Source organism: Furipterus horrens, unplaced genomic scaffold (assembly GCF_987537825.1).
Source record: "Furipterus horrens unplaced genomic scaffold, mFurHor1.1.pri manual_scaffold_8, whole genome shotgun sequence".
NCBI classification, from domain to species: domain Eukaryota; kingdom Metazoa; phylum Chordata; class Mammalia; order Chiroptera; family Furipteridae; genus Furipterus; species Furipterus horrens.
Window position 1 is genome coordinate 22,932,700 of NW_028327178.1, and position 26,474 is coordinate 22,959,173.

Genomic DNA, 26,474 nt, shown 5'->3' on the forward strand with positions numbered 1-26,474 from the left:
TAAATTTCGGGTTAAAAAACAAAAACAAAACCCCTTCAGAGAAATGATCTTGAAGTGCCAGCAGACAGGGAAAAAAAAAAAAAAAAATGAATTCACTTAAGTGGTAAAGACATTTATGAACTTCTAAACAATCTTCTAAAGTATGAAGAAAAATAAGATGACCAGGGCTAGGGGCTCTAGCTTTATTCTCTTTTATCTTTCTCTTCAAAAGAATCTGGAAACTTGGCATGTGTTGGAAACACTCAAACAAAATTTGAAGCACATATATATGTGTGTATATATACGTTTTTTCTATTTCTCCCATTAGTAACCTGACAGCAAATACAACTTGCAAAAATACATGTGACTACAAAAGCATTTATAAAAAATGTTTATTGCAGCCAATATGTACAAAAATGATTAGACTTCCCATTAATGACTAAATTAATCCTGTCCAAATTTAATGGGCTGGGATGTGAACTGAAGTCCTTACTCATGCCATTTTTGAACTGCATAATCCCTCTTCTCCAAAGTGGCTATTTTGATAGGAGAAATACTCAACAAGGTACTTAAGCTAAAGTATGTTTGTTTAGAATAAATAACCATATTCTAATTACAGATAAAATGTATTATCTATTTCAAAATATATCGATATTTAGAAAATGAATAGATCACATACCATTACTCAAAAAATGCTTCTAATCATACCACTAATCTACTAACAATTTTTATTTAACTGTAACAAATCAGTAATTATCAAAATATAATCTGTAGTATGACAGGGACTAATAGTTTGCCTACGCAATATTCTATCTATGCTTCTTCCTTAAGACAAAACCAAACTAGGACTTATGGGACAAGACTGTGCCTAGGTAAAAGACTACATTTCCCAGTCATTTGTGTGTATCCATAACATATTGTTCTGGTAATTTTACTAAGTGAGCAGAGTTTTCAAATTTTAGTCAATATTTGCAGGTTGTATATGTATGTATGTATTTCAAATAGGAAAAGTAAACATTCTTTTATTAAACAGATTTATGATGAAAAGTATTTACAGTAACTATCTGAAAGTCAAGTAAAAAGAAGATAATTTTTGGGGTCATGAAAAATATCTCGTTTAATAAGGTACTGAGAACAAGGTGTGGTGAATTAAAGATGGCCACACATTTTTTAACACTCTTTGCACTCAAGGTGGGAACTATATTCCTTCCCTGTTGAATCCAGGCGGGCTCTGTGACTGCTTTAACCAACAGAATATGACAGAAGTGACAAAGTACCAGACTCTGAGAAATATATTTGTTGTTTATGATAGAGCCAGTCTCTGGTATTTTGTTATAGCAGCCTGAAAGGACTGAGACGCTATCTTAACATATTCTAAGCGTGTATGATTATGGCCATTGCAGAACAGCCCACTTTCCTTCATTCAAATGTATCAATGGAAAATAATTAGGTGTAAAACTTACCACAGCTTTTAACGTAAGTGTCCATAACCTCAGCACTGATCCCATAGGGCCCATTGTCACTGGGTGCATATTTTCTAAAAAAGTTCTGAAAAGATATTATTTACATATTAACAAATTAGACATATCAAAACTCTAAATAAGGACCATAGATGTCTGATCTAAAATTTAGTAATTATAAAATGTGGATTTTAGGAAGCATAAAGCATATTACTCAGGAATAAGTCCATTATTATGCTTACAAAATATTAAGACAAAACAAACAAATAACAAAAACAACATATATGTGCTACTACTTCTATAACCCAAGGAAAATATTAAAGAAAATAAAACCAGTTTACTGATATATAGCAATACTTAATATATCACTTTGTTTCACCTTTCCCCTGAGAGTGAACATAAGGTTGTTGTTTTTTTTTTTAATGTCATACATTCTCCTGAAAATGAACATGAGTTGTTATTTTGTTCATTGTAGTCAGCCCTTGGTATCCATCAGTTACACATCTGTGGATTCAACCAGCTGCAGACCAGAGATATAGTTAGGCATACCATGGTTACATCTGTACTGAACAGGTACAGACTCTTTTCCTTGTCATTACTCACTAACCAATACAGTATAATAACCATTTACACTGTGTTAGGTATTGTAAGTAATCTAGAGATGATTTAAAGCATACAGGCCAATGTGCACAGGTTCTACGCAAATACTATGCCATTTTATATACGGGTCTTGAGCATCCATGGATCTAGGTATGCTTGGGGGGCCTGGGACCAGTCCCTTAAGGATTCCATAGTACCTTTTAAGCACAGCTACTAAAACAGTTACCATTAACAAGCTCAGCAAAATTACAACCAATTTTTAAAAAATTATAATGCAAGTGCTAAGAATTCTCAGAATTCAGCAGAAATTGATGGATAAATATAAGATAGATGTTGATAAAACCAAAGAATCATAGGGGCACAATAAATACATTAGTGTCTGAAGAATCTAAAATAATGGGGGGAAATAGCATCTTTTTTTTTTTTTTTTAGGCTATCAGCAGGACCTATACTCTTACATTTCAGCATTAAAAAAACATACATACAGTTTATACAACTCACATACCCTTTAAAAATAAGTTTATCTTATATTTCAGCTTTTATGAATATTCTGTAACTTTAACATAGGCTCTATATCCAAAATATGCAAAGAACTACTATAAACCAGTAAAGAAAAGACAAACACCCCAACAGGAAATGGCCAAAGGATGTGAGCAAGCACTTCACAGAATACATAAATAGCCTATAGATTTATTTTAAAATATTCAGTCTCGTGAGTAATCAGGGAGTGCAAACTAAAACCACAATAAAATACTGAAACTTAGAAGTTTGACGATAAGAAGATCAGGCAAAGACATGTAGCAACAAGAAACATATGAGTTGCAACTATTTGGAAAACAATTTTTAATTATCTACTAAAGTGGAAGATGAAAATAACCTATGACCCAGCTAAACTATATACATGGATCAAACCTGAAACCAAGAATCAATACACAAACTGTCATTATTTTAAAAATTGCACAGAATATTGTAATAACTGATAACTTTATTGAACAATTATTTCAGTTAGAACCTATGTTAAAGCTCTGATATATCTCATGTAATCTTCAGAATAATCCTAGAGCAAGGTACTATTAATTATTAGCCAAAATGTACAGATGCAAAACCTGAGGCTTGAAGAGTATGTTAGGGTGTTTCCAGACCTGATAGGTTTGATTTATTTAGATGGAGTCACAGACTCAACATATAATTGTAGCACAATTAAGGTTTATTAGAGCAGAAGGCACCCTCTGTCTAGCAACTATCAAAATTTTAAAAGGAAAGCAAGCTGTTTGCTATAACTTATATTATTTATACACTATAGGCACAGTGAGCCTGTTATCAGTTATAGAACAGAAGGAACACGCTGAAAGCCAAGTTCCCTGATATCAGCAAAAAGCTAACCTTGCAATCAATCAGGCCTTTCTAAAGACAAGTAGCCTTGGCCTGCGGTTAACTCTGTTGCGCAAAGGGTTAAGCAGTCACTCAATAGCCAGAAAGCTGCACAGCTGAACTTCAACCCCAGGCAGGTTTGATGTTCTGTGCCTGAGCTTTTTAACCAATGCACTGAACTGCATCCCAAGCATAAGAACAGAAGAGCCATTTGCGCTGCCAAGAAATCAGAGTAATGCTTTCTGCAAACCTAAATTCCATACTGAATGTTCTAAACTGAAAAGTACAAAAACACACTGTAGCAAATGTCCTCTATCAAGCCCTGTTGTAAGCATCATCTTTCCTTTCAGGCATATCAATTATTCTGTGAGAGTTACAAACATTTTTCTTGCATAGAAAAAAAGAAACATTATAAATAAAAGATAACAAAAATAAACCATGAAGGTGTAATAAGAACTAATTCATGTATATAAAATGTAAAAAAGTTTCCAAAGATAGACATGATTGAGTTCTAGAATCTACCTGCCTTTTCTTGTATCAAATGAGAGCAAAGGAGGTTGTAAGAGGAGGAGAGAGGCCTTAAAAAATAATTCTGCAGAACATGCACGAGGAAGGGTATCACTACAGCACTATTCTGAACAAAAACTGGAAATAATCAAAATGTTCATTAATGGTTAAATTATAATATTTTCATACTTTGAAATATAGCCATAAACTTTAAGACATTTTTAATTTGTTCACCAATTACTGATCTCCTATAATGTGTCAGGCACTGTTTAAGGATTTGAGCATCTGTATGTCCCAACATGGAAGAATTTCTAACTGTTAGCATTGTTTACTTCTGAGGAAAGGAAAAAGTACTTGAAGAAAAACAGGTAATAAAAGGAGACTTTCATTTTTAACTTACTTTCATAAAAACTGAAATTTTTATAAGGATATATTCATGAACTGTATGAATCTTTAAATAGATATTATACCTGAATGCTTCCTTCTGTATCAAGAACCTCAGCAACAGGAACTGACTGGATAAACTGCATGAAGCCTACAGGGAAATAAACGCGTTGCCTTAAGCAGAGTTATCGGGGAAGCAATAAAAATAAAGATTCTGCTAAGAATAACCTTCATTTGCAAATGTATATACTACATACATGAATAACTTCAAAAGATCTGCAAACACTATTTAAGTTTATACATTTATACTGGAGTTTATGTCGAGGAACTACAGGAAAACTTTTTAAAAATTAAGCTAATTTAATCTGTATATTTCTATAGGCCAATTTCTACTACTGTACATAAGGAATGCAAAGATTTAAGAAGGCCTAGCTTTTTAAATCTGGCATAAAAGTTTCTTTTTTCTGTATGCTGTAGTATTATTGTAACATATCAATTAAAAATATTCCACTCCACATTTAAAATCACTTAAAGAAATCTGAAATTGTGTAATATCAATCACCTAACCCTAAACTTATATTATGCTCATTGGCCTTTTTGTTTATATTCCATTTTCTGCCCTTTACTGGATGGAAATAATAGAAGAAAGTATAAATGCTTTAAATTATCTAAAATAAGGGGGAGGATATATTATACAGGAGAATAAGAAGGAGATAAATCTGGGAACAACAGGAGCATAGAACAACAAATACATGAAATAAATCAAGGTTGAATGAAGGAAACAATTTAAGGATCATAAGTAATCCTGATCTGGTTTTGGTGAACCTTAAATCATAGCTACTTGCATGCAAATCAGGAGACTGGATACTCCTTTTAAATATGAAATGTCTCCATCATAACTACATCATAAACATGCAATAGCCTTCATTAATTCACTTAAGATTTTTACTGTTTTTCTACCACGTAGCAAGAACTTTGCCAGGTAAGACACAGAGCCTTGACCCTGCCTTCACGGATCATACAAGCTTGCACGTGTTATTGTGGTAAATACTACACATGAAAGGGTACTAAGACAGAGAATAGTGTAGGGAGACCTAAATTACAATAGTGATCAGAGGGCATCTGACCATTGGAGCCACATTTGGAAGGACAATGATAGTGAACAGGTAAAGCTGTGAAGGCCTTAAGGCTGGAAAGACCACAGTGCATTGGAGAGAAACTGGAAGGAAGGTGCCCAGTGTGGCAAAAGCCTAGGAAGTAGGGGAGAGTGGTCAGAGAGAGGCTTCAGAGACAGATGCGGGAGGAATGTCACACCCTGCCAGAACTAAGCTGAAGCTTTTTGTCTTTGTCCCAAGAGCAAATGAAAGCTGGCAAATCAATTTAAGCATGAGGGTCAAAGAGCATACTCGCACTTTTAATAAGATCATTCTAAGAGAAAAATGAGAAGAGGAATTAAACTATCAAAAAGATTTGGGAGTGGCCAGTGCAAGGGCAGGAAACCTAAGAGAAACTTTTGTTTCTCCAGGGTACCTAAGGATAAGAAGCTCTAAGAGTAGCAAGACTACAGAACTCACAACAGGCATTACGCTAGCATTCCCAAGGACTCTTCCACCAAACTTTCAGATGTTATTCAATCTCAAAATGATGTGGATGCTACAGAATCTACATTAAGACAGTTAAGCCCTGGCTGGTGTGGCTCAGTGGATTTAGTGCAGGACATCAGTTCAATTCCCAGCCAGGGCACATGCCTGGGTTGCAGGCCAGGTCCCCTGTTGGAGGTGTGCAAGCAGCAACCACACATTGATGTTTCTCTCCTTTCTTTCTCCCTCCCTTCCCCTCTCTCTAAAAATAAATAAATAAAATCTTTAAAATAAAGAAAAAGAAATCAGCTAATTAGTGGCTTCTATAAGCAGAGTACAATACAAAGCTACTCTGGTCATAGTAACTCTGAAATAATGACTCAGAACACAGATTACTGTGTAAGAAACGACTGTGAATAATAATTACATCTGAATGCAAAGATATACACTATAACGGTTTTAATTTTTCTTTCAGATATGATGTTTAATGATTTCAAAGGGAGGAAGAGAAGGGGAAAGGCAGGCAGGCCAGCCTAACTGTGGTGTTCAGTATTACAAGTGAGTTCAACCGCTAACATTTTAACAACTTCCAATTAAAAAATGAAAAATATACTCATTGGACACTGAAATAAACAATCACTGTCTAAAAGACACTTACCATGTTTTGTGCTTGTGGCTAAAACTTTATAGGGTGTTAACTTCAAATCCAGATTTTCTTTCCGCAGAAGCTTTTGATCAAAACATAAAATACATTAACTAACCAAAGATTGTTATGAAAGTTTTACAGGCAAGTATTACAGCAGTTTAATATAAGAGATTCAGGAAGTGAACCTAATTTAAGGTTTAAGTAAGTTAATTAGTTAATTTAATTTTCATCATCAAAATTAATGTATTAAGCACTTAATGATTGGCGGGTATGCCAAATTTTTATCTTATTCTAAAATCACTGTTATTGGTTTTCAACGAACAGTTGAATTCCTCCTACTAATTTACAAAGTTTTTTTTTTCTGCATATGAAGTATTTTATAAGTAGTTTAGACTCAGGTAAAAAGAAATAAGAGCAAATATGTTCCTTTAAAATCCAGGGGTAGGGATGGATTTAGAAAAGAACACCCAGTTGACTAAGAGGAAAGAAATTACTTAATACAACACTGAGAAAACTTAATTGGGAAAAGTTTTTATGAAAAGAAACACATGCTATTTCATTTTATACTTATTACAAGAGCCATTCTGCAGTGTATAAAAACAACCAAATTTGTTCAAGGTCAAGTGGAGACTGCTGAGCTTTCTGTATTGTACCTGTATGTAACAAAAACGCCCTGTGTCCAAATACAGAATACGTACTAAACCATAGTTTTCTAAAATTAAATAGCGTTTCGCACCAACGTAAGTTTATGGTCACCTTGTCCATGAGCGAAATGATTTGAAGAATAAGTTGATCTTGGCGTAAGTCGTCCCCATGCTTAAATATAACTGGGTATTTGCCTCCATCTTCAGTCTTAAAGAATAACTGTGCAGGCATAAGGGCACTCTGAAAATAAATACATTATTTTCAAGTTTGGATATAAATTACTGTATGCAAATTTATTATACACAGAATGAAATGCTGATATATAAGACAAACGAACAGGTAAACAGGACCTAAGGGAGACAGAAACATCAATTTGTCATTGCACTTATTTATAATTCTACTGGTGGGTCCTTGTATGTGCCCTGATCATACCTTGGCGTATCGGACATGCTCTAACCAACTGAGCTACCTGGCCAGGGCTGAATTATTTCTTACTGTAATGACACCCCTTTTTATAAATCTAAGTTGTTGTTCTATGAGCCATTTCTTACCTAATGCAAAGTAATATCTCAGTGCAACTTATGGCCGTCCACCCCTGGAATCACAAAACCTAAAACACCATGTCTCACAGAGACTGTTCATGATGATGCCTGGCAGATAATTATGCTTCACAGATAATGAGGCTGTCCTTTGGCCCAACTGGAGAAGATGGCTGTCATCAGCTGGCGGTTTTTAACTATCCAAGTGGTAGCTGGCCAAAAGAAAAGCCTAGCATGCTCTTAAGGACTAAAGAGAATTACTATACTGCTTTAAAATATTTAGGAAAAAGTCATAGGAACAGATAGGTTGAGAAATGTAAAAAACGTTAACTGGGACTCATATCTAACAATGTGAACTTATAAACTAAATGCATAATGTAAATTTTTTAACTTAAGATTTTGAAAAACAAAGCAAGTAGGTGTGGCTCTGATTAATAAACAGTTCAAAAACTTAAGGATTAAAACAACCAAAATATATAAAAATATTTTACACGTTTCATACTTTAGTGCCCACTGGTATTGTAAGATCTTAAATCAAAATAAAGAGTAGCTTTTTTTTCTAGCATTTACTAAATCAAATAAAATTACAGCTATTACCTACTATGTAATAATTTTCAAAGTAGTGTCTCTGTTCTAGCTTTGAAGAACAAGCGTCCAACCATAGACGTTAAAGATCCATCACAATTACCTTGAATAGTGTAGCTGTTTCTGGGATTATTCCTCTAATTTTCACCTGGGGTTCTAAAGGCAATGGGATAAGTTCCACATCTGACAAGTTCATCTTTTCACTGTCTCCAAGCAATGCCTGTAGCCTCTCATTCTAGGAGAACAAGTCAGGAAGGAATAATTAGGTTAAAATAAAAACTAGTTTATAGAACATATTAAAGACATAAAGACTGATTCCATTAACTTTAAAATATATGCAAAGCGCCATAAAAAACAAGTGCAAAGTAACATAAAAAAGACAGCATACACGTGAGAGCCAGCACATAAACCCCGCTGACAGCAGCAGCGTGCTCTAAGAGAATCCTTTTGACTCTGAAGACCTGGACTTCCGCAAGGTGAGGAAATACATTTCTCTTGCTGCAGCTGAGAATCAGGACTATACTCAAGCCAGACTTAAAGATTCGATTTCTGTTTTCAAAGGATTTATGAAGCCACAAAGAGAAACTAGTTTCATTTGGAGCTTAATTTTTGCACAACCAAATATTAAGAAATTTGGACTTGGATCTACCTTTTATTGTTCAATGACTGACTGATAAAACTTTTCCTATGATATCATCACATATTTTCTTCAGCTCACGCACACATACTGCATTGAACCAAGATTTCAAGGTGCAGTGAAATAACTTCATCATTTAGCGACATCGATTATATTTAGACCAAGCTCTGTTATTCATTTTCAAAAGAACGCTCTATTTCCTTTGCATGCTGTGAGAGTCATGGATTCTTTGAAGAGGTGAGCTTGTTCTTAAGGGGAAAACCAGCAGCACAGAGCACTTCAACAGTAACACCACTGAAAGGAATCCGTGAGGTGGAAGTTCAGAAAAACGCTTCAAGGACCTCCAACACACAAAATTAAATTCTTTCCCTTTAGCAATACCCCAATCCTCCTTTTGAATCATGGACAGTTAAAGTCAAGTGAAGACTGGTATGAATTTCTATATATCCCCTACCAATATCCATCAGTAAACCAACCTAACCAAATGTAACAACAGATACATTCTAGCATTAAAGTAACATCAACAAAAGTGATCTTACTGTAACCAATTTCTAGTTGATGTGCTAATAAACAATAAAATAACCAGAAATGAGATAGTAAGAGAAGAGCGAGAAATCCAGCAGGGCTACCTCCACTAACAGCCCTGGGGTCCAAGCCACCACCATTTCTCATCTCTACTCCTGCAACAGCCTCCTGACTGCTCTTCTTCAACCTTTGCCTCTCACAGTTTCTTACCAAAAACCCACAGTGCTGCTGCTAAAAAGAAAGTCAGATCACGTCACTCTTCTGTTCAAACCTCCAATAGCTTCCATTCCTATTAAATGTTTAAGTCAAGTCCTTATACTGGCTTACAAGGATATACTCCATCCACTCCCCTATTATTTCTGTCCTGTGTCCTCACTTCCGACTGCTCTTCTCTATACTCTTTTTGCTCTAATATTGGGCTTCTTCCTATGTCTCAAACATGTCACACTTGTTCCCACACCAGAGCCCTTGTCCTCGCTGTTCCTCTGGCTGAAATAGTCTTCTCTAAATATTTACATGGCTCATCCCCTCACCTGCTTCCAGTGTTTGCTCAAATGTCCGCTTCTCAATGCAGCCTTCCCTGACCATTCTACGGAGAAGAACCCAGCCCTTGTGACTCCCCTTTCCGACTTTACTTTTCCCCATAGCACACAATGTTCTATCTAGCATACTATATATTTCACTTATTTTGTTTACTTTTCCCTGTAACAGGAATGAAAGCTCCACGAGAGTAGAGATTTTTATATTTATTGCTGTAACCCTAGAAGCTAGAAAAGTGCCTGACATAGAGTAGGCATGCAATAATTTTTATAGAACAAATAAATGAGTATCATGATCCAAGTAAATGACCAAGTAAAAAGAGATTACTTAATGTACAAAATAAAAGCTTTACCTTTTAAAAACCATCAAAGGGAAATACATTTTTGTTAGAACTCAAAACGTCTACTCAGAGACCTCTCCTAACAAGTTTTTCCAAAATAGAGGTTGAGATAGGAAGAAGACAGCAACAAATTATCATTTGTTTTACCCATCTGACACATAAAAGTGTGCTTCTCTTTATCCTGTTTTCTCCCTCCTAACCTTGTGAACGTTATTCCACGTACATACTCAGCTCACAATTACCTTCAGACCTGATCCCCTATCCTTGAACTTCTGACTCGATTTTTCAGCTTTCCTCCCTCCACTTTCCTTTCACAAGCCTGGAGAATAATAGTAACATGTATTTTGTTGATGGCAAGGGCACTAAGAAACACCTGTCTATTATGGGATTAGGTAAGGAGAAGATATCAAGTGAGTCTTTCATATAATATAGGCTATTAGTTAGGAAAAAAAATGACATATGAAGAACAGATACTTTCCTCTTCTCTTCAAGCAGAAGCCTCACTGCTGAGAGAAAGATCAGTGCACTAGCCATGCAAACAGGTGCAAAGCCAGTGCTGTTCCAACCAGTTCTGCAGTGCGGGGTAAGTCATTCTGGACCTTCATTTTCACTGAAGGATTCCAGTCTAAATGATCCCTAGAGGCCCCTTCCATGTCAAATGGACTCTACTCTAAGATGCTAAGACTCTAAAGTAAGAGCCAATTAATACATCGTAGAGAGAAATATGAACTCAGAAGTCTGGTACAAATCCCAATGCCAACACTTGCTGAGGACACTGGACAGGTTAACTTAACCTCTCTATTCCTAGTTGTCCTTTCAAATGGGTTAATAATAGTACCTAATTTACAGGGTTGTTGTGAAGATTAAAACGATATCTGTAAATTCATAAAAAAACAGAATTTCATACATAGTCATTACTTTTAAGTATTCTTATTTCCAAAATTACATAAGATTTTGATAAAATATATCAATTCAAAAAAAAAAAAAAACACTAAAACTCAGAATTTTTTGATACCAAGACATTATCAGTCATGAATAGAAAGCAAAGGCCCAGGTTTACCTTTTTCTTACGATTTCCGCTTTCACGCTGCACTGCCTTCATTAGATGCACCAGCCGATCCACAAACGTCTGCTGTGCAGCCAGCAAAGAACGCATCACTCTGACAGACTTATCACCCTGAAGGGATTCAACGAAAAGGAAAATTAGTTCTATGTAGCATAATGATCAGGGTCTCTTTGATAGCATGGGTGATCTTTATTTATTCTTCTAATAGCTTCAAACTTCAATACAAACTGTATGAAAAAGATTAATTATCTTGATTCAGAGATAATGAGAAACTTGCTATCTTAAACACCACCAACTCTTTCACAGTTGAAAAATTATCTGAGTCTTCAGCAAATACCAGTCTATCTAAAACAGCACTTTTCCCCCCCATATACAACCATGTGACAAGAAAGAATTCATTCACCCAAAATGCAGGCACTCACTGATTCAGTAAATATCTGGACGCCTGTGATGTCCTCAGAAACGTGCTAAGGGCTAAGGATATGGTAGAAACACTATTATCTTCAAGGAACTAAAAATCTACTCCAAAAGGGTAAAGTTCTCAAATGACAACATAGTGCATGCTTGCTTAGTCAAAGTCGTAAGAACAAAATGCTATAAAGACTTAGGTAGTGATTCCCATTTCATAAAATATTATAAAATACCTTTTCTCATTTACTCTTCCATTATTTGTAGCTGGGAAAATATTATCATCCTCACTTTGAAGATGAGATCATTTGAGTTCAGAGGAACTGAGATTTGTTCACAGTGACAAATGTAAATGACAGACTTGAGGACTGGGAAGGAGGACCAGCTGCTTATTTGCTAATCAGTTTGATGTAGAGACAATCTGAGCTCTGAGAACTATAGAAAAGTTTAGTCTCGGAGAGTTCAATAAGAGGTGATTTAAATATTTAATAACACGAAGCATGAAACAAAGATAAAGATGCTATGAAGTAAAGCATTTCTGTAAATCACAGATTAATGTTTTCTTTTCATTGCTCATGCACCCTCTGCTGGCTGAACTGTGACATTGCTTTAAGAGTCAGATAAACACCAAGGGAAAATGGCTTTACATGGCTCTAAAAATTGTTTAATAAAGAAAAATATACGTTATATAGAAAGTACCTGCAATACGACCATTATCTGCAATACAACCATTGCCAAATACCTAGGAATGTACTTAGTTTTGAAAATAAAAATAGTAAATAGAGATGGGAAAAATAAAAGGCGAAGCTTTAAGGTTTTTTGTTCCCTGTATAAGTTTACTTCATTAAACAGGGATCAACAAACTTTCCACAAAGAGCCAACAAATAAATTCTTTAGTCCTGATGGCCTTTCCAGTCCAACTATTCAACTGCTATTGTCGAGCAAAACTGGCCATAAACAATCTGAAAACAAAAAGCATGACTAGATTGCAATAACATCTTACTTATGAACACTGAAATTTGAATTTCACATAATTTTCCCATATCACAACAAAATATTATTTTTCTGTTGGCTTTTTCCAATCATTTGAAAATATAAAAACTGTTCTTAGCTCAGGGGACATACCAAAACAGGCAGTAGGAAATATTTGGTCCATGCACTGTCTGCCTATCTCTACATTAAATGATTACCTTCAACAAAGCTTGGCTGAATCGTCTCATTACATTCAAGTACATCTCATGGGTCTTTGGATCTCTCTGCTGAGTATCTTGATCTTCACATTCCACTATCACATACCTTAAAAATATGTTTAGTCATTCAGATGATGTGAAATGAAGTTCAGATTCATTGTGTAAATATTTATGCCTTTCCGTTAAAAGATTAATTCACATTTGCAAAAATAAATGGGAGTTATGAGATATGTTATCATCACTCTTTTAACAGTGGGAAAATAAGAAACAACACATATAACTATATACAAAAGGTAAATTAGTAACAGTACTGCTTTAATTTGCACAATATCCTAGATTTTCTAAAAATGTTGGTATCGAAACAAACATTTTCTCCTATGTCATTATAAAGTACACAGAGCATTAATTTTCAACCGGGGTGCCACAAGAAATTTTAAAACATGCAGTACCACAACTTCTTAATCCATTATTCTGTCAATAGATACCTAGATTGCTTCCATATCTTAGCTACTGTAAATAACATAATGAACACAGGGATACTTTTCAAATTAGTGTTTTTGATTTCTTTGGACAAATATCCAGAAGTGAAATTGCTGGATCACATGGTAATTCTATTTTTAATTTTTTGAGGAATCTCCATACTGTTTTCTATAGTGGTTGCAGCAATTTACAGTCCCACTAACAGTGCACAGGGGTTCCCATCACAACTTTTGTACAAATGGCCACATATGTGCACACAGATGCATAAAACAAAAGAAGTTTCACTTTTTTTTCTTTAAATGACAAATGCTAGACGGTGAACCTTTTGACTTCAATGGATTATAATGCATGAGGTCTGACCAGAAAGTATCCAGCCACATAATACGGAAAGGCGTTTATTGATGAAAAGACAAGATACAAGAAACATCATACACAGGACAATGATGCCTCAGTCCCCTCAGTTTCTTGAGGAAATCTGGTTCATTGGTAATGGTTTGAATCTGGTTCATTCGTAGCAAGTGCAGCACAATGTTCCTTCTGCTCTGGTAGCAAAAGCTGCAAAACGAATTTTGCCACGACACATTTCATGCCAAGATCCTGTGTCAGAATCTCGGACACAGTAATTTTTGGAATCTCCAGATCAGCTTCGAGTTCTCGCAACGCCAGCCGCTGATCTTTGTTGATTGCAGCCTATATACATTCAATACTCTCAGGTGTTCTGCTTGCTGCAGGCCTTCTAGAACACAGATCATTTTCACCAGAGTCTCGACCATCTTTGAAGCATTTGTTCCTCATTTTTATTCGCGCTGCACTCATTGCTCCGTCTCCGAAAGCCTTCTGAATCATCCAAATAGTTTCCACAGAGGAATGTTCAAGCTTAATGCAAAATGTGATGCAGATTCATTGCTCTACTCGCTCAGTCATTTTGAAAGTGGCAGCCACACAGTACATGTGCTCACTCAATGGTATCTACCACCCCCACTGACTAGTACAGGGAAGTCAACATTGTTCATGCATATGCATTCCACTCCACTCTCCTCGGATGCCAGGGTACACTGATGTCAGGCAAACTGTTTTCATTCTCACCAATAACTACTGATTTGGGTATTTTGAATATGTCAGCAATTTCCCACTATTGGCTTCTAGTGGATAGAAGCCAGGAGTACTGCTAAACACCTTCCAATGTCTAAGATGGCCCTGCAGCAAAGAATTACTTGGTCAAAACATCAATAAGTACCAAGAAACTTTGCAAACTACTTTTCACACATTAGATCAGTCATAGCACCTTCTCCATACACTACACAAAATTTTTTTTTGCGTTTTGGTTGCATTTTTACCTTCTTGAAATAATAAAGCATAATGCACTGAAAATATTTGTATCTTCTTCCATCTTAAATATTAAAATGGCTGCACAAAAATTGACCTATTTTGATAATTTTTTTTAAATGCACACTGATATAACAACTGTCACAATACAACCTAACAAAATTGATCTGAATGAAGTTAAAGACATCTAAGGACTACTAGAGGCATTGTATAGAAAAAAAAACTAAACAAACTTTTAAGCCAACCCAATAGTTTGAAAATCACAGATCTAGACAAACTTGCTTGTTTTATCAACAATGAAACTTAAGAGTGACAGTGTCTTGCCCACAGTGGTGCAATTAGTTAATTTTAAAGTTAAAATCAGAACACAGGAGTCTGGGCTCCAAAGTCAAAAATTCTTTCTGTTCACAAAGCTTATTCTCATCACATTGTTTTATCTTTAAAAGCCACATGAAACTTTTCAACCTGTTAACTGACAGTGGTTCACAAATCTCAAGTCACAGCCACCCATTTCCTTTGTATTATTTCTGAGGAAAAGTATATTCAGCCATCTAGAAAGTAAATTTAACCCTTTGAGTGCCAATGTCGCTGTGAACGAAGCTGACAAATTTTCCCAAAAGTGCCATCATCGATCCCAGCGACTCTTTTATTGATGGCTATAAATGTAGATAACAATAGTATAATTCATATTTTATGCTTTGTTCTCTTTTTTTGTACTTCACGTTATATATTGATATAACTTTTTCTCATGTTGATCCAAATTTTGAATTTTATGCTTGTTCAAATACTGACATATTGTTATAATTTTTACTTACATTTTAAACGGTCCTTTTAATTTCATTTATCTTTGCAATAATCGTCGAAACTCTATTCAGTGTGCATGATAAGGAAGCTTTTGCTAATGGGCATTTTCATTGCTCCATGGTATGGCATTAGCATTTTGTTTATAAACTGTTTGTCATTGTTGATATCTATTGATATATGTCTAGTGTGAATGCTGTTTGTGTTCAATTTTTTTTGAACACAAAAAGTTGTATTTTTTCCCCTCAAAATTTATGCAATATTTGGCATACTTCTTGCTTGTTATCCACATTGCTATGTGTTTTTTCAAATTATAATCATAGGTTTTACATTATGCCATATATTATACTTCAAAAGCCATATTGAAGGAAATAATTTATTTTTTCTAAAATAATTATTATAATAATTTTATGCAATAAATTTTTTGCTAAACTGCGTCAAAGGACAATGCTTACAAAAGAAGAGTGTATTTACTATATGTCGTGAAATTTTCAGCAAATTATTATGAATAATGTTTCACTTGAATACAAGAAAAGAAAAATGAGGCTGTAAACAGACCAGAGAATACAAGCTCTACCTAAACTGTCACCGATGCTTTGTGCTTACTTTGTGATCTGTACATCTAGAGTCAAACCTAGCTCCTGTTGCCCCACCTTAAGCAGCTATAATTCAATTTGCCATCGGACCCTGTTGACTTTTTCCTGTAAAATGCCTCTCACAGTGGTTCTGTACTAGCCAGACCCATCTGGATTCAACCAGCAGATACTTTTTCTAGCCTCTTCAACTCTAAAAAGAAACCCATTATTTCTCAATACAATCACCCTAAATTTTTCTCCTTTAAACTACCTTTATCATGTCCCACTTACACTAACAAAAACACCAACGGTTGCCTCTTTTCCACTATTGTAAAAGTTTCTGACCCAAGCTCCTGGTTCATCCTTGGTCTATGCCCAATTTTATGCATTCACATTCCAGTCACGTCAATCCCCCAACCAGCCCTTGGTGCTTCTGGTCACACTGTCCAAGAACACCTTCCTGTCTCCACCTTTGCATATTCTACCCATCCTTCCAACATATTTATCTCTTTCAGGAAGTCTTTGCAAGTCCTAACAACTTCTTCTTTCTCTTCCTAGGATAGGCACAGCCTTTCACATTCCTTGTGCTGATCATTATACCTTACTTGTCACTATTTTACATGTTTAATTTCTAGCTCTCTTCAGGGGTTATAAAGACATTGATGCCAGATGCCATATCTTAAAATTTTTTAGTAGCCAGCATACCCAATATTGTCTTATACACAAAATGCTTTAAAGGTTGATAAAACTAAGAGTCTTCTCCTCCCAATTTCTCAGTGTCAAGCTTTACTATTATAATAATAGGTGTTCTGGAAGTTCCCAGAGTTGTAAAACCTAGAATTTTCTGTTAAGTGGTAAGAGGAACTGAACTAAACTATGATACGATATCCACCACACCATATTCCCAACTTCTTGAGTCTTGATTCAAGAAAGCTTTCTAGAGTCACAGGATATACAGAACTGGTTAAAATAAAATTACTTAAAATTAAGTAAAATTAAACATTCACTTTCTCAGTCACGCTATCCACATTTCAACTGCTCAGGGAACATATATGCAATGTTGTAGATTATTTTCACGACTGTAGAAAGTTTTTTTGTATAGCACTGTTCTAGATGAATAAGCTAAGCTCAGTTAAGATAAACTCATATTTCCTATTCACAATATTCCAGGATGTTTGGTCATTTCAGGACACCACCTAAGAATATCAAACAGAGAGTAATTCTAAATTATAAAACTGTCAATATGCTCCCTATTCAAATCTAATCCATATCCTTCTACCCTTTAAATTCCTTCACTGTTTGTAGGACCTTAATACATTCATTATATTTGTCTGTGTTTATGCAACAAACTTATTTCCAAATGAGCAATACAGATGACCACATTGTACAGGCTGCCTTGCTCTCTGTTAAGGTTTCCTTGACCACCAAGTAAACACAATGGCCACAGAGTTTGTGTAACTGAGGGTATAGACTAATGTTCATGATAAAGATTAAATATCAAACACTTCTCAAAATCATTTAAGCCAAAACTGTGGTAAAGAGAAAGGTCCATATTGTTGTGGACCAAGTGCGAGAACCAAACGGTCGGAGACAACCAAATTAGAAATTAAAGAGGCTTTATTAGCTGGCCAGCGACTGTCCACCCGTCCACAAGCCGGACTTAGGTGAGCAGCCCCGACCCTGGGGCTGGGGGGCTTATAAAGAATTTCAGGTGCATTCCTGTTCCTGCAGGTGCAGGAACTTGGACAGAAATACAGCTTGTATAAACAAAAGATTTTCCATTATTCCCAGGTCATTGCTCAAAGGACCAGGTCACTGCTCAAAGGAATAACAGTTAGGTTAAGTTCCTTGTTCTGCTTGGTGGGAGTAGGCAACTGCGGGGGTCCGGTTTCCGGGACCCAAGTCCAGCTAATTAGCCTACTGGCTGGACATCTGAAAAATACCCTCTAACACATATAAAATAAACACAATGGCAACATTTCCAAACACGAAGGACAAATTTAAATGAAGACTAGAAAATATAGATTGGAATAATTTCTGAACTCTCTGTTCAGAGCAGTAAGCTAGATTCTACAAAGTATTCTGAGGCATTCCCTTGAAATCTGTAATCTTTAAGTAGAAAGGCAGGCCAAACTGTCTGGGTACCCATTGTAAGATGACATCAGGGGGCTACCTGTTCCCTGGCAATTTTGTTTTGTGGGGTAAACTTTATTACCTCGAAAGGTCTTAAAAGTTATAGAAAAACATGTCAAAGTATCCAAAGTTTACTTTCAATTTCAACATACTGGAAGAGCTGTAAAAATAGAACACTGAAACGATTTATAGATCCTGATGCCCAACACTTTACAGACCCCCAGCCTGTAATCCCCTCTATGACTTAAAAGGTGGGCACTGCTCATTGTAAAAGGGTTGTCTGAACAACAACAGGCCCCTAAGGGTTCAGCTACAGCAAAAGTCCCATTTAAATCACTGGAAGGGGAACAAATGAAAACGGAAACTGAAAATGTTCAAAAGAAAATAGAATAATCAATTAAAATTTATACCTCAATACATTTGTTGTAATAGAGTAAGCGACATTTAATATTGTTATTTAATACCTTTATGCTATTCTGTCCATATTCGAAGAGAATAATCATTTTAAACCAACTATTGAAATTATTTCCCATATCCTCACCTACAATCACAAAGACATTATTTACAAAAGTCAGAAGTCCACATTAATAACTTTCTCCCTTTCTCCTTCTGAGTATTTCTGAATATGTAATATGTAGAATGTAAATATGGGAAAAACAATTACTCCTCAGAGAATAGACTTAACACATACTATTGCTTCAATAAATCAGATATAGTGAAAAACCACAAATCAAATCTAAGTTTGATGGAACGTTTATAAGACTGGGAGCTGGAGTAGCACTTTGTTTATTATCTATGAAGAAAATAAATTGGTCTTTCTGAACAGAGACTGTTGCCTTGTTAGAAATTGCTCATCTATTAGATTTCCTACTGTTCAGCTACTTTCAGAATGGTTTGAAAACTCTTCCCACTTGAAATAAGAGATCAAAGATTCTATCACAACTTATTTTATGTCTTACAGTGAAATCTGCTCTACAGTCAAATCCAAAGAATACATAATTTTAAAACACCACAGATCAGTATATGCACATAGCTACTATTGTAATAGCAACTACTCTAGACTATAAATTCTGAGCCGGAAAGAATTTTTCCATGAAAATTGCAAGAAAATAAAAATACCTATAAATAATTCTTAGTAAATTATATAAAAATATAAAATACTAATTTTAAAATACCTAAGAGGCTTATAAATACTTACTCAAAACTTGACAACATGCCCACAGTTTTTCTTTATTTCCTTTTAAACATTTACCTAAAGTTTCATGAGAAAATACTTTTCCATAACACCAGTGAATACACACGCACTTAAGAATTCAGATTGGAACATGGAGAACATTAGGAAGCAAGAGGTTGCATTAAAAGGAAATAGTTGCTATTTGGTAAAATGAGAATTTGTAATTAAAATTTTCAAAGTAAAAATAATAATTAATAACTAGCCAAAACATGCTATGGGTATATTTTCAAGGACATACTGAAATTTATGGTGAGGGAAATGTAGTTTTATGAATATTATATTAAACTGCTAAAGTAAAAGCAAAAAAATTATTTTTCTTCCCACTAAGGCCAACAGGAAGAAGAAAATCACAGGATCCAAAGGGGGTAAAAATGACAGATTTAGTTAAGATAACTGATAGCAGTTTTATTATTTGTAAAGAGAACCATAAAGGCTGAAACTAAGCAATTATTTATTGTTTATGTAATAATGGATACCTGTGTTTGTAAAGAGCCCTTCAATCTAGTTACCTATTTACTGGCTTATAGGGGCAGTATCCTTGGTAACATTAGCTTTGGAAAGTGGGAGAATGAAGTTAAGGTTTAATCTGACCAACTGGACTGTTTTTCTAAACAGAGTGTAAAACGAGAGTATTTTTTAAAATTTTGTCATTGAGCACAAAACGCCTCATTTTTCTTAAAAAATAATGAGCTTTCAGAATGAGTATCTATTCATTCATACTCTTTAGGTAAAGAGTAAATTGAGCAGTAGGATTAGATCAGAGATCACTTCTAGAGTTAAAAAAATATCAAGCATGTCTAGAAGTTTTAAAGTGTTCTCTCAGATGTACAGAATGCTTCAGAGCTGGCTCATCCCTTTGCTTGTTCTGTAAAACTGGATAAGGCTTCCTTTTCTAGTGTTTAATCCTACTGATATTTTTTCTTATTGAACTAAAATATTTCATTGTGGCTTAAGCTCTCTGTCCTTTATACTTTAGAATTCTGTCACAGATGAAGGGAACCAAGCTTCATATTAATTGTGTCTCCAACAGTCAATTAGCCTCCTTGTGCCTTAGTTCCTTCCTTTCCATCAACTCAAGAGACCTGTAAAATACAGGTATTTATGCTTGCCCTATTTAACTTCACAGGGACAAATGAGAAAAAGTCACTGAAAATATTCTTTAAATGGCAAAGTCCTAGATTAATGATCTAATCCTAGTGCAGGTTCTATCAAATTCAGTTCTGTCATGCCTCTGCCTCAGTTTCCTATAAAATAACTGACTTCAAATTCCCACTTCCCATTTCTGTATGATTCCAGTGTTTTGGTAAATAATGTGAAAATACATACCACTATGGGACTGTGAAATATCAAACTGCTTAGACACTGTAAAAGGCAAACAGATATCCAACAGACAAAAACCACTACTTTACCCAATTTGATATTAGATACTGGAAAGTTAGTAAAAGGAAGAGAAACAGTGGTGTTAACAAACATTTTCATGAGCACAATTATAAAGGAAAACAGCTAGATATATATGATATGATTGCTCATACCTTAATTTAAACTAACTTTATTTTTTATAGTATGAGGGAAAAAGTTAGTCCTAAAGATTGGTAAGAAAATCAACAAAAAATTATTTTCACATACCAGTATAAATAATTAGCCAGTGTTGAATTTTTGCAGGCTCTTGATATCAAGAAGGTACAGAGATCTTGCTGAAAGAATTAAAAGAAATGTGTATGTTATATTACCATCTGCTACAAACAAAGAGAAAATAAGAGAAAGTCTACACCTGCTCAACAGTTTTCATCTATACATCTCATGTCACAGATCTGATTTCATGCATCTATGTATCTCCATCCAATATTTATTGTAACCCAGGCAATACTGTCTAAGAGGTAAGGAAGCCATGGTTCAGAGTTCCTTGTCCTACTGAAGGCTTAGCATTTAGTGTAAGAGAGAGACGTTACAGAAACAGTCATAGAAGTAATTTAGATGGGGACGTCAGCAAAGGCAATGAATATGTGATATTTAGGCAAGACCAAAACGACACTGTTTGCAAAGGCTCTGAACTTGACTGATCAAATTTTAAAAAGGCCAAATGTGGCTAAAATAGAGTGAACACTGAAGTAAAGGAGGCTGAAAAGATAGGCAAAAGACAGGTTATGCAAGGCCTTTAAGGTCGCACTACTGAGTATGAATTTTATTTTCAAAGCAATGGGTGCTCAACAAAAAATCTTAAGCGAGAGAGTGAGATGACCTGATTTACACTTTGTGAAAACGGCTTCCGTTGCTGCGCTGGGAGGTACAGAAGTCTAGAAGAGGAAATGGAGAAAGTGCAGACAGAAGTAGACAGATTTTTAAAAAAATGCATTGGAAGTATAACTAATAGGAGTTGCTGATAAAGAGGAAGTAGGAAGAAAAGAATGGAATTGACAGTGACTCCCAAATTAATGGGTCGATTTGTTACATCACAGATGAAAATTGTAGGTGGGAAATGGGCTAGAGTGTGGGGAAAGCGAGTTGTATTTTGAAATACTAAGTTTGAAATGACTGTCAGATATACAAGGGAGTTCAAGGAGGCTGATCATTTGGGTATATGAATCTGAAACTCAGGTGAGAGAAAGCACTAGAAATATAAATTTGAGTTTATCAGTACAGCCTAGGGCAAGGGTATAAACTGAGAATAGAAGAGGGCCCTGAGGAACACTAAGATATCAAGCAGTAGAGAAAAAGTGCTGACAAAGGAAAGAGAAGAAAGAGCAAAGGAGGAAGAGGAAAACCAGGGATGTATGGGGTCATATGGAGTCGTGTGAACCATGAGAAGAGCTAGTTTTCTGAGGGAGTTTTTTACTTTGCTAAATAATGCTGAGGCTAACTAAAAGCTACGCAGAACCACAAACTCTAAAGTCAGTTATGAGTTTAGCAAAGTGAGTTTTAATATAATGATGGGAAACAAAGGCCAGGATGATATGCTAAAGACTTGAAGACAGAGAGGAAGAAAGGGAAGAGTCAGCGGGTACAAACAACTCCTTTGAGAAGCTTGATCATCGAGTAAAAACATAAGGTGCTCTTTCGAGGGAGGTGGTGTCAGCAAGAATTTCTGTGTTGTTTTTTCATTTCTGAATTTTTAAGATGGGAGATATTAACACATATCTGAACACTTCTACCAGGAAAAGAAGAGAGCATATCTTTAAAGAGTTGTATTTCTGCTGGGTAAGAAAACGCAAAGGAAGGATGGGAAGCGAGTCACGTCTGTAAATCTGGTGATGAGAAATTAGGACTGTTCTCACCTAGTCGTTTCTATTTGTTTATGTTAAGGATGAGGCAGAACTGCCAACTGGAGACTGGGAGACAGAGCATAAAGAACCGAGTAGAAAGGGAATGAATGAGTCACTGCGGAGCAGGGACATCAACACACCAGAGAAATAAAAGATGGCAGGCAGGACAGAGCGGCCACCTGATGACTGTGCTCATAAATCGATGATGATACCAACATCCTTGGCTAAGTTCTTTTCTTCAGCAGTATTCAGGCACAGAGAAATGAGGTAGTTACTTGGCTTATCGAGAGTTAAGCTTTTGCCAGGACAGCTGAAGGTACTAATAAAAGAATGATTAAAATGATGTGGTACGGAATAAAAGCTATATTTAGAGAAAAGCATATATGAAAGGGGGCTGATGAACAAAGAAAAAATTTGGTGGGGAGAGGGTCAAAGGGGGGAAAATTGGGACAACTGTAAAAATATTAACAATAAAGTATTTTAAAAATAATAATTCCCACTGATTTCTGGGGTAGCTTGGATTACCTACATCCTTTAAGGAACTATTCAGCTGAGAAAACGTAAAACAGCTTAATCACTGAGAGACAACATATGTGATTATTAGTCAAAACACAGAAATATAGAATCAGAAATAATATAAACACGGCCCTGGTTGGTGTGGCTCAGTGGATTGAGAGCCGGCCGGCAAACCAAAGGGTCACCGGTTCTGTTCTCTGTTTGGTTCGGTTCCCACCTGGGTCCCCAGTTGGGCGTGTGCAGGAGGCAATCAATCAAAGTTCTCTCACACATCGGTGTTTCTCTCCATCTCTTTCTCCCTCCCTTACCCCTCTCTAAAAAATAAATAAAATCTTAAAAAAAAAGAAACATGTAAAATCTGTTTTTATTTTTAGCTTAAAAATTTTGAGTGATAGGTAGTGCGTAAAACTATATCCCGAACACTGGGTTTCAGAAGGCCATCACCTCACACCATCTTCAGTGTAAACCACACCGGTTCAAGCCACCAGTAAGTCTCACCTGATTGCTTCAGTAACTTCCAAGTAGGAGCCGTCTGATACCATGGCCTCCAAGGCCCAGCACGACGGTCTCCTGCTCTTTCTCTGACTCATCTTCTACCCTGCTCCCCTTTGCTCACTCCAGAGCCAGGCACCCTGGCCTCAGTTGTTCTCAGACACACTTAAGCTCTGGTCTTAGGGCCTCTATACTCGCCTTCCCTCTGCCTAAAATGCTCTTCCCAGATCACCACATGGTTGTTTCCTAACCTGCTTCATCTTTATAAAGATGGTACTTTCTGAGGGAGGACTTTTCTGAGCAATCTTTTCAAAATTGCAACTGACTTACCCCACCTGAACACGCCTTGTTATCCTTCTCTGATTTAGTTTTCTCAACAGAAAATAAATATTATCTCTTCCATTATATATGAATATTATTGACTATCATCTGCCCAAACCCAAGAATGTAAGCTACATGAAGACAAAGATTCTGACTGCACCTCCTCCCCTCCAGCACCTAGAAATAGTTTCTGGTAAGTAGTAACAGCTCAAAAACTAAATGTGAAGGAGTGAACTACTGAATCAATTCATCGATACCTTAGCTTTGCAAGAGCAAAGTAACTAAACTGAAGCTGAATGGTTCTTTAAAAGGCTCCCCTATGCATTCTATGATCTTGTAGTTTAAAATTCCTGTTTCAAGATTTTCTGTTACATCAAAAGGTAAGACGACATGCAAACTTTGGTTAACAGATACTATTGAAAACAGAAGTCTTCCAATCATCAACATTAACTCATAAGTTTTGACTAAAAGTAATATATGTAGAATACATTAAAAAAATCGGCTGACCTTTCTAATATCAAACATACATTTGTTATAAACATCAGGTGTATGAAAGACTTTTCTCAAATTAGAAGTCTTATAGAGAAATTCAACAAAACATACCAGTGCTTTTGCAAACACATGTTCAAATGTACTTTTTAGAGCAGCACCAGCCAGAGGCCTGTTATACCTCAGAAGTTGGTCTGCTTATCTAAAAGGATTTAATTTTTCTATGAGTTAAAAACAGTTTTGTAATGTATTAGCCTTAATACAAAGTCATACATTTCCATAATGTAATCACAAACACCAACAATTACAGTAATGTTCAGATATGTTAACAATAAATATTCTGAGTTTCTTTAATAAAATATTTAAGCCAGTTTATTTTCACATTGTATATGAATCCATTTATATACCCAGAGTACAAATAAAATGCCTCAAATAGAAGATCATTTGACTCTTTTTACTGAGAGGAAAAACCATAAACATGCATTATAAAACAAGTTATTTAATAAAGATGAAATATTTGGTTCATTAATCACAATCAATGTTTTAAAAACCACCCTAAAAAGTGTATCTGGTAGGATTTCGCCCATAGGAAACTCGAAAAGCTCTGTACTCACCTCCAGATTTTCACCTTCTGAACCTTCCTTTGTTTTAGATGCAGGAGGAGGGGAAGACACTTGAGGAAGAGGGCTGGTTATAATTTGGGAGCTGAAAAAATAACAGATGTCACTGATGTTAAAATATTGTCTGGAAGAGAAGAAACTTTTTTTTTTTTTTTTTTTTTTTTTAGTATAGTTCACTTCAACTGTGTCTAGATAACATGTCACATCCTAAAGTGTGTTCTGTGCAATACTAGTCATATTATTCTTTGGAAACAAGCCCTATAGTCAAAGAATATGCGTAAAAGCCTCTTGGGGATGTATATGGAAGTCTTGATAAGTACTATATATACAAATATATATATATATATGTATTTTTTAAGCCCATTTTACTTTAAATGAGCATTTCAGCATTTTTGAAATGTATTGGCCAAAAGACCACCCCTACCTACTTTATTGTCTTTAAAAAACAAACAAACAAAAAAAACAAATACAAATTAGTGACCAGCAAACCACGATTTGGGAAAGACTGGGTTAGTTTATATCCTGTCATAAAATCTTAAGCAGACGCCTAAAAAACATTCTGAGTGGCATAAAGTAAAGAGGAAGATAAGCAAGCATGGCTACAGACTGAAGGAGAAAGTGTAAGGGGTCTCTTCTCTTAAAAAAAAAAAAAATAAATAAATAAATAAAACAACCTAGGGAGGAAAAAAACGTTTTTTCCTGTTTTTCAGTTTTTCTCCAAATGAAAGACAGAAGATAAAAACAGCATCAACATTACCACAAAAATTCAGAAATACAGTCTTGAAGCCATGTGATAATTGAAATAATAGGACTGATTCAGGTCATCTGACTTCCAAATTCCATTTGGTCATTAACAAATCTCATGACCTTTCACAGAACCCTTGATATCACTGGGCCTCAATGTTCTCACCCAAAGGTTCCTACTTATCTCAAATCTTAAGATTTTTATGGAAAGCACAAAGGCAAAGTATAAAGAACAGGGAATCTGGAGTCAACTCCACCATTTGGAACTTACATGACTTGGGGCAATTTAACTCCTAGTTAAGTCTCTGATATCTAACTTTGCGATATGAATACCTGCCTCTGGGGATTATTGTAACAAGTCAATGTTTGTAGACTACCTCACAGTGTCTGCTAAAGAGCTGAGAGTTCTTATCGTTGTTACTGGCTGATTTAGTTCAAGTAATACACTATTTCTTTAGTATAACTACTAAAATATATAATT

At 35.4% G+C, this 26,474-nt stretch overlaps 1 protein-coding gene across 1 annotated transcript in view; it reads right to left on the reverse strand.

The window, feature by feature from the left end:
• PIK3C3 (phosphatidylinositol 3-kinase catalytic subunit type 3) overlaps positions 1-26,474 on the reverse strand; it is a 106,136-nt gene that overhangs the window by 28,660 nt on the left and 51,002 nt on the right. Inside the window, exons 12-20 of the mRNA XM_090285111.1 lie at positions 25,244-25,334; positions 21,178-21,245; positions 13,003-13,108; positions 11,399-11,515; positions 8,400-8,531; positions 7,284-7,412; positions 6,540-6,609; positions 4,388-4,452; positions 1,443-1,527 (exon numbers count right to left, since the gene is read on the reverse strand). Of these exons, the coding sequence (XP_090141237.1) occupies positions 1,443-1,527; positions 4,388-4,452; positions 6,540-6,609; positions 7,284-7,412; positions 8,400-8,531; positions 11,399-11,515; positions 13,003-13,108; positions 21,178-21,245; positions 25,244-25,334 (863 nt within the window). The remainder of the gene's footprint in view (positions 1-1,442; positions 1,528-4,387; positions 4,453-6,539; positions 6,610-7,283; positions 7,413-8,399; positions 8,532-11,398; positions 11,516-13,002; positions 13,109-21,177; positions 21,246-25,243; positions 25,335-26,474) is intronic.